The sequence below is a fragment of the Dipodomys merriami genome, unplaced genomic scaffold (assembly GCF_024711535.1).
Source record: "Dipodomys merriami isolate MVZ:Mamm:240054 unplaced genomic scaffold, mDipMer1.0.p SCAF_690, whole genome shotgun sequence".
In the NCBI taxonomy this organism is placed as follows: Eukaryota; Metazoa; Chordata; class Mammalia; order Rodentia; family Heteromyidae; genus Dipodomys; species Dipodomys merriami.
The window spans coordinates 354,263-364,907 of record NW_027206280.1 but is presented as its reverse complement, the minus strand read 5'-3'; the positions used below and the strand labels follow the sequence as shown (position 1 = coordinate 364,907).

Here is a 10,645-nt window from a genome sequence, read left to right as displayed (position 1 = left end):
CCCCGCGCCGGCCCGGCCCGCCCCGCGCGCGTGCGCGTGCGCCCGGCCTCCCTGCCCACCCTGCGCGCGCCCGGCCTCCCTGCCCACCCTGCGCGCGCCCGGCCTCCCTGCCCACCCTGCGCGCGCGCCCGGCCTCCCTGGTCACCCTGCGCGCGCCCGGCCTCCCTGCCCACCCCGCGCGCGCCCGGCCTCCCTGCCCACCCCGCGCGTGCGCGCGCCCGGCCTCCCTGCCCACGCCTCGCGCACGCGCGCCCGGCCTCCCTGCCCGCCTTGCGCGCGCGCCCGGCCTCCCTGCTCGTCCCTCCACCCCGCGCGTGCCCGGCCTCCCTGCCCGCCCAGGCTCCCCCCACCAACTCACACTCACACACACACCTTCCTAAACAGAGGTCTGCTTTGTCACCCCCTCTCCCCCCAGGGTGACTGACCGGCTGGGGGCAGCGGCCCCAACACCTCCCGGGCACCCTGGGAACTGGGCTGGGAGCAAGGTCACTGGCACTCGGAGGAGGGGGGGGAGGCGGGGGGGGGCGCGGGCCGCAGCCAGCATGGGGGTCGGGGTGCTAGGTGGACTACTGGGCTGCTCTGAAATTTTCCTCTTTCTTTTTTGGTTTTCTTCCCAGGTCAAGGTGTTCCAACCTCGGCCTCCGTCTCCTGCGACTCCTTAAATCCCCGGGGCTTAGGAGGGCAGGCGGTGCCAAAAGGATTTGTTTCAACTCCACCCTGGGTTGCTGAAACCAAGATAAACTTGGCTTGGTTTGGGCTTTCCCCCCCAAAAAAAAAAAAAAAATTAAATCTAGCTAGAAAGTTCTGGCAACTTGTGGAAGAATTCAGGGGCCTTGGCTACTCAGGCCATCTGCAAAGGGCCTACTCCCGAGCAATTGGACGCAAGGTGGGACCGACAGAATTTACCATCTGCCTGCTGCAAGGCCGGGGCCACGGGCTCAGAAGCCATATTTTGGCCTAGTCAGAAACAGGTGTGCGAGCGATGGCGGACCACCCAAGCGGCTCCCCCTCTCCCTCCCATCCCCAGCCGTTCCCTGTGCCACCTCCACGGGAGATGAGACATCGGAATGCAAACATACCTGGACGAGAATTCCTCCACAGTGACATCCCTGCAGGGGCTGCAGCCAGCCAGAACAGTTCTGGAAGATTCCATGCTCTGGGGGCTAAAGAATGTCCTGTCAAGGGCAGGCCACCAGGAAATGTCTAGAACAAGGAACAGGAATGCTTACATCTAGGGATCATTTCCCACTTCTCCCACGGAATTTCCTTTTTAAATTTTATTTTATTTTAAATAAAAACACTTGACTAAGGAACACCAATCCTCATTCACACACAAACATACCCAAAGGAGAGGAAGTCTGGAAGGATGTAGAAAGTAATTATGGAACGTTGCTTGCCTCCAGCAGCAATAAGACAGGATATGGCAAATCCATTAGAATTTGCTAGATTCAAAGGAGTTAGCCTGCCCTGGCAAAAGAGGTGCTATCCTCTACATCAATTATTATTGCTTAATAATCCATTAAATCTTTCCTCAGTAGGTTAACCCGCAGGCACGCCAGCCCACAACTTCATACTTTAGCTCTCTGTTCAGTTCTGAAGACTTTGAATACAGCAGTGTGTGTGTGTGTGTGTGTGTGTGTGTGTCGGGGTGTACTTTTTGCTTAAAAGTATGTTTACTGCAAATTGCTGGCCAAAAAAAAGTATTGAGAGAATGAACCAGTATTCATTTACTGCATTAAGTTATTCTGGCTGAATGCAAGGTACAGGAAAAGCTAAATGAATTCACCCTTCTAACTAAAAGGATAGATACCACATTAACACAGCTATTGGGGGAAAAAATTCAGGAGACCATCTTTTTCTCTTCCACAGGAAAAGGATTATTTTATTAAGTATTTTAAAACAACTACTTAACATTTACTCATAGATAAAAATATTTACAATGTCACACCTTCAGGAAGGTTCTAAAATATAAACACTGTACCTCTCCCTAGAGAAAAAAAAATTCTTCTCTTCAAAAACAGGAATACATTCATTTTTTTCCTCTTTGTAGCTCAAGTAATTGTACAAATAAACCTCTGAAACACTTTCCTTTTATATATATATTTATATAATATATATTTATAACAGCTTTACAAATAAAGGCAACGACTTTTATTACCAAAAATAAAGACAGGAAAATGAAATAGTTAAAAACACGATGAGCAATTAAGCATAGTGCATTTTTGGAAAGCTGGTGCAGAGCTGGCTGGACAAGTCCAAAAAACAAGGACTAGAGCAAAAATAAAACTTCTCTGAAGGACAGAGAATCCTACTTAGCAATTAAGGACACTCCAGACGCTGTTAGGCGCAAGGCTGTAGCCTGCAGAAAAGAGCTAGCACGGCCAAGGCTTCGTTAGGCTAAGCTTGCTCAAAAGCTTTAGAATTTAAAACTGAGTCTAGCTATGCAAGAAAGGTAGCAACTGGTTATTTAACGGTGCACTTTTGGGTGCTAGGGGGCATTTGCACATCTCAGACTTTTTTTTTGGTTTCCTGGACAGCATGTCCTAACTAACTGTGCGATTTTAGAAGCAGGTGCCCAGAGCCTGGGGAACTCCACGCTCATTCCATGTCAGCGCAGCTCCTACAAAGGGGCTATTTTCAGTTCCTTAGTAAGGTAATCACTATGATCCTGAGAAGGAAATGGCATTCTCTTTCTTACTTCACCCAGGCCTGGGGATGGGAGCAGACCCGGGGCCATCTCCCTAAGTCACCACCTCTACTGTGACAGACCAGTGTCTGCTACCTCGTCTCGAGCAGAAAGTGCAGTCTGACAGTTCTGTCCTCAGTCTAGTGAGTCATATAAAACAATAAAGGGACCAGGGTGGGGTTCTAACAGCTGGCTGGGAGCTGTGCTCTGGAAAGCCCTTTTTTTTTTTTTCAAAGTACCTTTTTTCCCCCTCAAAGCCACAGACCCAACTTCCCAACTGAAGGGTGACTCACAGACTGAGTTTGAAAGCTTTTGAAAATCCAGCTGACTTGGATCAAAGGGTGGAGTGAGGGTGGTCTATTCTCTGGGAAGAAAAAAAAAGCCTTCCCCCTGCATCTCCCGCTGACATGAGGCCGTTTTCCTCTGGACCATGTGCAGCTTTCACGTTCTGTACCTGCATGGGCACACCCGCACGCACACACGCACGAGTGCACGTGCACACGCGCGCGCGCACACACACACACACACACACACCCTTTCAGTCTCCTCTCTGTACCTCAAAGCATCTGAGTATGCACTAAGGAACAATCTCACTGCACACACCGTGTGCACATGCGTGTGTGTGTGTGTGTGTGTGTGTGTTTGAAGGAAGGAAGGATGGAAAGCGAAGTAGCAGGATCCCTTACGAGTTTAGTCTTTGGTTTCTAAGTTTAAAGGGGGGATCTGTTTCAGAGCCTGGAGCAAGGCAGAGGAGTCGAGGGAGGGGTGAGCTGTCAAGGGGGAGGGGAGTCTCTGAGGCATGAGCAGGGGGGCAGAGATCTTGTCGGGGTTCATGAAGCTGGTGAGGGCAGCGGCAGAGGTGTTGAGGCCCGGGTATAAGATGGGCACTGAGGTGGGGTACCAGCATTTCTCCAGCATGGGCAGATAGGCGGTGGCTGATGGGGGAATCAGATAGAAGGGCAGGCAGAAGGGAGGCTGGTGTGGGTGTGGACCCAGGAAAGGGGAGCTGATGAGGTCGCTGCTAGGGAAATGGCCTTCATCCTCGGGGAGCTGCATGCGGCTCTTCTTCGAGGGGGGCTCTTCGCATTCCTGCTTAATGGTGCTGACCCGTTCTCCCAGGGTGAACCTGCGCCCCAGATCGCCTTTGAAGTAGGGCTGTTCCCCACGCAGGTCACCTTTCTCCGATTCTCCTCCGTAGCCACTGTCTGTGTCCGTGTCGCTGCCGCTCTGCTCGCCGCTCGAGGCAGCGAAAGTCCGCTGGATGACGGGCACACAGTTTTTCCCGGGGCCTTCCGAGCCTCTGACCAGGGAGCCGGACTTCTCCTTCAAGTCCATGGCTTTGGAGACCGAGTCTGATGGTTTCCTACCCGTGCCCCCCTGCAGCAGCTCGGAGACCACGCGGTGAAGGTGTGCCACCAGCTGCGAGGACTTCAGATCCCGAGTGTTCTCATGCTTGGCCAGGTACTGAAGCACCTCCCGGGCACAGGTCTGGAAACCCGAGCAGAACATCTCTTGACCTGCTTCCACATTTCTTCCTGACAGCTCACCTGCAGATGTATGGGCCAAGAGAAGATGCTTTTCAGAAGGGCCCGGGGTGGGCCTGCGACTTGACTTATTATTTCCCAGTCATGGGGCTTGAACTCAGGGGCTGGGTGCTGTTCCTGAGCTCTTTCACTCCAGGCTACTACTCTACCACTTTGAGCCACAGCGCCCCTTCTGGTTTTCTGGTGGTATGTTAGGAGTTAAGGGTCTCATGGACTTTCCTGCTCTGGCTGGTTTGAACTGCGATCCTCAGATCTCAGCCTCCTGGGGAGCTAGGATTACAGGCGTGAGCCACCAGTACCTGGCCTTATTATTATTACTTTAAAGCAGTATTTGGCCACTTACATTTCTTACTCCACAAATGACACTGAAAATCACCTTTATCCCACCACTCCAGAGACTTTTTGTCCCTTCTCTGTCTTGGTGCTGGAGATTGAAACCACAGGGTCTCACATGTGTTGAGCAAATGCACTGCCACTTAAGCCCCAATGACAACTTTTAGTGGCTGCATGATATTCCATCCTACTCAAGGTGGGTCTGCTCTGTTCTTGTTGAGTTTATAATTTGCTTCTGATTTTTTTTTAAGACATTCTAATATCTTTTTATAAAAGCCAAAACAAGACAGAGAACACTAGACTCATACTAGCAAAATGAGTAAGGCCACTTACAAAAAAAAAAAAGGAAGTGAAGGAACAGTATCACCTAACACAAGTTTATGTTCAGGGACTTACAAAAGCTACCACAGTAAACTTTTAATTAGGCCATGTACTTTATCCACAATCCCTAAGGGGGGGAAAAAAAGTCTGATGGCCTTCTGATTTTTAGTGAGAAAATGGGCAGATAAACGTGCTGGGTTTTTGTGGCTCTCATCCTGATGGCCTCGGAAAGGAATTCAGAGAGGAATGGATGCAGGAATTGTACAAGAATTCCCCCAGGTGGTACAGGATTATTTAGAAGGGTGGGCCTGGAAGCCCACAAGGTGAGTTGCATTCTCTGGACGTCAGTAGAGATGAGCTGGGAAACTTCAGTGGTTTCGTTAAGATTGTGCAATTCGTCCAGATACCTAGTGGCTATTCAGGAAACTACAAGGTAGGAAAAACTCCTGCAGTCATGCAGATAGGACTGCACCTCACAGAGAATGATCAGGAAGGAAAGAAACAGGCATAGCTATGATTTAAGTCTCCACTGAGACAGTGGAAAAGAAGGCCAAGTGCAAAGCAGCCACAAGGCAAATGACAGGGGCCCTGGCCTATTCAGAGGGACTACTGGGGAAATCTCTCAGAACCCGGGGGCCTTCAAAGCCAAAATGCCACCGAAACATTCTATCATTTGACTAATACGTAGTTATGCCAGGTGGCACGCAGCAGCATTCCAAATGGGAAGTCTGACCTTTTGGGAAAGATTAAAAAACAACAACAGCAACAACGCACCGAGTCTTCCCCTAGTGACCATGCAGAAGCAATCGGCTGCAGGCATATAACTAACCTCCAACAGATGCTGAGCACAGAGGCTCCCTAGGAAGGAGATGCTAATGGGATTCGGGCACTCACCAGCTTGTAAACCGCTCTGCAGGGCAATAATTTTCTGCTGCTGCTGATCAATTAGGTTTGTTAGTGCTTTCACGTGCTTCAAGGTAAGTTCCAGAACCACTGCTTTTTCCAAGTGACCCAAAGTCTACAATTAAAAACAACACACACACACACAAAAAAAACCACAACTCTCATCAGTGGGGAGAAATCAGTGAAATTCTACCTCTGGGACATTTCTTACCAATCAGAAATGTCCCTAAAGAAAGAAAAAAAAATCTACTACATGATTAAAGAGTAAAGGACACGTGTCATCTATCTTTGGAAGCTGCTACCAGCCCAGGCCAGCGCTTTGTCGGATATCATTCTTCAGTAACCGCCCATGACCTTAACTCCCCGGGAGCCTGGAGAGTCTGGAGATAACGTTTCGGTGTCAACCCAGGGAGAGACTTCCACTGCCTCTGCCAACCTTCGCCCCTTTTTTTTTCTTTTCCCCTGACACCCAAAACTTCCAGCTCCTGCAGGCTTTCCTCCTTCCCCCAAATATTATTTTTCCTTTCTCAGACTATAGGCTGTTAAGCTTCTGCTTACTACCAAAAAGGGGAGGGGGAATCACTTCTCTTATTTAAGTAAGTGGAGATGGTTAAAGAAATACATTAAACATAAAAACTCTGCATGGCTAGAGCCTGCTCTCCTTTTCGTCAGGAAGACTCAATAAGCCTGAAAAATCACCCCAGAGGCCAAAGTCTCAAACGCCTGATTAGAAAGCCCAACTAGTGTTGGAGCGAACTTGGAGAGATCCAAGAGTTATTTGCAGGGGAAGGGGGGATTGCCAGAAAATTCCAGGACTGGGGAAGGGATCTTCTCTCCCTTCTCACTAGCACCGGCCAGGCCAGGGCTGCAGCTCGGATCCGGCCGTCTGGCCTGCAGTTCCCCGAGGCGCCTGCAGGCGGCGGGTTCCCCCCCCCCCCCCCCGCGCCCGCCCGCCCGGTGGGCAGAGAGGAGCTGGGCTGGAGCCCCGCCAGCTTCTCACTTACTGTAAGTTTGAGATGTTCGGGCAGGAGGTCCTTCAGCTGGGCGATGCACTCGTTAATCCGGTCACGTCTCTTTTTCTCGATGAGCCGGTGTGGCAGTTTGTAGGTCTCCTGCGGGGCGCGCGCGGGGCGGTGGGTGATGGAGAACCGGGGGTGCGCCACCTCCCACCCCCTCTCCCCAGCCCGGGTCCCGATCCCGCAGCGTGTGCAAAGATGGGGGGAGGGAGAGCAGAGCCGCGATCAGCACCCACCCCTGCCTGGCCCCGTGTTCCGAGTTGCTCCCCGGTGGCACGGAGACCCCCCCCGGGCACGGCCGCCCCCCCACGCCCCCAGCCCCTCGCCGACCACGGAGCGAGCAAACTTTTTCTTGACAACGGAGTGCGCGCGAGGGGCTGGGGCGCGGGGGTCCCCCCCTTGAGGGGGTGGGGGGTGCGCTTACCTTGCTGTCCTCGCTCCGCTTCAGGCCCCGCCGCGACTTGTACACTTGGTACATGTGGGCGAAGTCCATCCTGCAAGGAGAGGGGGCCGAGGAGGGTCGTGAGTGCGTGCGCACGGGCTGCGGGGCGCCCGGCTCGGACCAGGACACCCCCCACTTCCGCACCCCAACCCGCGGGGATGCGTCCACCGGTTCACACCCCCGCCGGGTTGCAGGCTCGCGGCAGGGGGACCCCTCCCCTCCCCCCGGCTGCCAACTCACCCGGGCAGGTCTCCGGGCTCCAGCACCGGCGTTTTGGGCAGGCAGGCCGGGGGTGGCTGCGCGCTGGGGATCCGCTCCATGGCGCGGCGAACCGGGGCCACCGCGCGCTGCTGCCGCTGCTCGCTGCCCGGCGACCCGGAAAGGGGTGTTCGGGGTGCGGGGAGGGAGGGGGAGTCTCTCGGCTGAGGGTCCCGCGGGAGTGCGGAGCTCCCCGAAAGGCGCAGGGGGGCTTTTATTTTTTCCTTTGTGCCCGGAGCTGGCGGCTGGCTCGGCGGCGATCGCTTCAGTGCGGGGCGTGCATGGCCCGAGGGGTCCCCGCGGCCTCCGGCTCGGCGCACGGACCGGCGGTGTGTGCTGCGAGCGCCGTCTGCACCGTGCGAGCCAAGTGAATGAGGAGTGGGGCGGGCGGGCGGGGAGGGCGGGCGTGGAGCGGGAGGGGGGCGGAAGGGGGGGCGAGCCGGGGAGTAATGGAGAAGAGGCTGCGGGGCTGGGTTAAATGGGAGCGAGTGGGTGGGTGGGAGCTACGTGTTCAACCCTGTGACTCCAGGCACGTCTGGCCGCGGCCGGGGAGGGAAGGCGGACCTGCCCGCCCTCCCCGGCTGCCATCACATGAGTCTCACGTGTTGGACAACGATCCGGCGGCTGCCAAGGGAGCCCCCGCCCCCTCCCCGGTCCGTCCGCCTCCGCCCGCCCCCCCCAGGTGTCTGCGGCCTCCTTTTCCCCGAAAGAGGGGGTGTCGGCAAGGTCCGGGTCCGACCCCCGCCGGGCGGGAGCGCTGCGGAAGCCGGGGTGGGGGGGCAGGGGGGGCAACGTGGGCGAACCTGCCCCAGGGAAATGAAGTAAGTTCCCGTCTCCCGGGAGGGGGGACGGGGGAGGACGGATCCGCCCGCGTCTGACTCAAGCCGGGAGAGGAATATCCCCTCGCTCGCTCGCTCGCTCCCCCGCCCGGCCCGAAGGGAGCGCGCGCGCAGCCCCGGGAGCCGCCGCCCCCCCCAGCCCTCCCCAGAGGCCGGGGTTTCTTTCCGCCCCCCCCCCCCCGCGCCCGCCGCCCCGCGTCCAGGAATCGCCCGCCTCGGGGCGGGGCCGGGGGCGGGGCGGATGTCACCCCATGGGAAGCGGGCGCGCCGCCAGGGCGCGGGGCGGCCGGGGCCGCCGACCGGCACGCTGCGCGCACCTGACCGCGCGCGGAGCGAGCCCTGCGGGGGTGGGGGAGCGCGGCCGCCCGGGCCGCGGGCATCCGCCGCCGGCGCAGTCTCACCCCCTCCCCGTGACCCTCACCTCCCTCCCCGGCCAGCGGGCACCGCGCCCGCCCGCCCGTCCTCCCTCCCTCCCTCCCCGGTCCGGGTCGCCTCCCCGCGGGCTGCGGCGTTACACAACCGCAGCCGCCGCGCTGGGCCTGCAGCAGTGCGGGGCGTGACGCTCCACGTGGCCCGGCCTGGGGCCGCAGCACCCGGGGGCTGGAACCGGGCGGCGGAGCCGTGTCCGCAGGGGCGGCGGGGGGGCGATGGCGGGTGCTCGGAACTGCGCAGCGCCATTTATCTGCAACCTGGGCAGGAGCGCAGGGGAGGAAAAACCCCATAATAATAATAACAACAACAATAGCGATCTTGGTGACACCGCTGCCCCGGCTCAGGGAATGCGATCGCCCATTCGGCCCGCATTTCTGTACCCGGCGCTGCGCACGCTGGCGCATCCCACGTGTGCCGTCTGGAACTTGGAGACCCCCTGGCCAGGTTGGGGGGGACCACCCACCCACCGTGGCTGGTTTTTAATTTAATATTAACCAGGATGTTCAGGTGGGGGTGAGGGGAGCCCGGGGCTCGGTGGCCTGAGCCTGGGGCAGAAAGAAAGAGGTCCTGGGGGCTCGGCGACCTGAGGTCCGGACGGGGAGGGAGGGTGGGGGGGGCTTCCTCTCCCGGAACAATCGGGGCTCGGTGCCTGGTCCGGTTGTGGATCAGGGGAAGGGGCCGTGGGGCGCGGAGGAGGAGGGCGCCCGGTGGAAATTCGTGACTCAAATGAGGCCTGGCTGGGGATTTCACTGACCCCTGCGCGCCCCGGCGCGGCGAGGTCTGGGAGTCGAGAGATGACTGTCATCCCTCTCCCCCCACCCCCTCCCTCCGCGCTGGGGTCAGCCATCGCCGGCTGCGGGTGACTTGGCTGTGGGAAAGGCGAGAGAGAGAGAGAGAATGGGGTCACCGCCAGCCAGTACGGAGTGGGGGGGATGGATCTGATTCTACCCCGTGCAGGCCGATCTGGAGGGCTTGGGGGTTCACACGCTTGACCGGACTCGGAGTGCACTTCCTTCGCATGGCTTTGGAGAGCTCCGGTTTCCTTCCTGTGGACGTTTCCACCCGCGTCAGACCCATTAGCAAGTGTGAGAAATGCATCCTGCCCCGAGCCGTGCGCGCGGGCCCGCGTGACCTCCCCAGGGCCTAGCCCGCCCGCCCTCCCTCGCGGTGGGGAGGGCAGGGGAGGGGGGCGTTGCAGGGAATGGATGATTGCACCTCACCTTCCTCTCGCCCTGCTCCAGGGCCAGGCCTCTTCCTGACTCTGTCAGAACCCCAGGAGAGACAGGATTAGAGGTCCACGGCCCGGCCCTGTCAGCAGTGAACCCCAGCATCTCCCCAGCCTTGGCTCCTGGCTCAGGACCACAGCATTCTTCAAATTCCTTTATCAGTCTTTGAGGTTTGCCTGTACATGCCCTGCAGTGGTTTAAATAGCAAAACAACAACAAACCCCCACCAATCCCCCCTTCTTTTTGATAAGGTCTTATTAGGTACCTTCCACTGACCTCTGAACTCCACATCCTCCTGTCACCAACTCCCCGTTGCTGGGATTACAGGCTGGTGCTTCTTCCTACCTGCTTTTGCTTTCTTCCAAATAGAGTTTCAGAAATCATTTCTACTCATCATAGGTGAATTATTTATTCTGCTTCTGCTTCTTTCTCTTCATCCTCCTCTTCCTTCATCCTGGGGTTTGAATTCCAGGCCTAGGCCCTTGCCCTGAGCTTTTATGTGTAAGGCTAGTGCTCTACCCCATGAGCCATAGCTCCAACTTCAAACTTTTGGGTGGTTCATTGGAAATTAAAAATCTCAAGGAAATCCCTGCTGGTGTTGAACTGTGATCCCTAGATCTCAGCCTCACAAGTAGATAGGATAAC

The 10,645-nt window shown here is 56.8% G+C and overlaps 1 protein-coding gene across 1 annotated transcript; it reads right to left on the bottom strand.

Moving 5' to 3' along the window:
* Positions 1-2,128: 2,128 nt before the first annotated feature.
* Positions 2,129-8,035, bottom strand: LOC138816320 (class E basic helix-loop-helix protein 40). The gene is made up of 5 exons (XM_070006018.1): positions 7,486-8,035; positions 7,228-7,297; positions 6,792-6,899; positions 5,779-5,902; positions 2,129-4,233 (listed from the first exon to the last, which is right to left on the bottom strand). The coding sequence occupies exons 1-5, from the start codon at positions 7,563-7,565 to the stop codon at positions 3,377-3,379; spliced, it is 1,239 nt and encodes a 412-aa protein (XP_069862119.1). The 5' UTR covers positions 7,566-8,035; the 3' UTR covers positions 2,129-3,376.
* Positions 8,036-10,645: the final 2,610 nt, after the last annotated feature.

What these genes read in the sequence shown, in the direction of transcription:
- LOC138816320 (XM_070006018.1), bottom strand. Translation starts at nt 7,565, where the DNA reads ATGGAGCGGATCCCCAGCGCGCAGCCACCCCCGGCCTGCCTGCCCAAA. An exon ending in CCGAACATCTCAAACTTACA is followed by an intron (nt 5,903 to 6,791) that starts GTAAGTGAGAAG and finishes TTTTAATTGTAG; the next exon opens with ACTTTGGGTCACTTGGAAAA. An exon ending in GCAGAGCGGTTTACAAGCTG is followed by an intron (nt 4,234 to 5,778) that starts GTGAGTGCCCGA and finishes ATACATCTGCAG; the next exon opens with GTGAGCTGTCAGGAAGAAAT.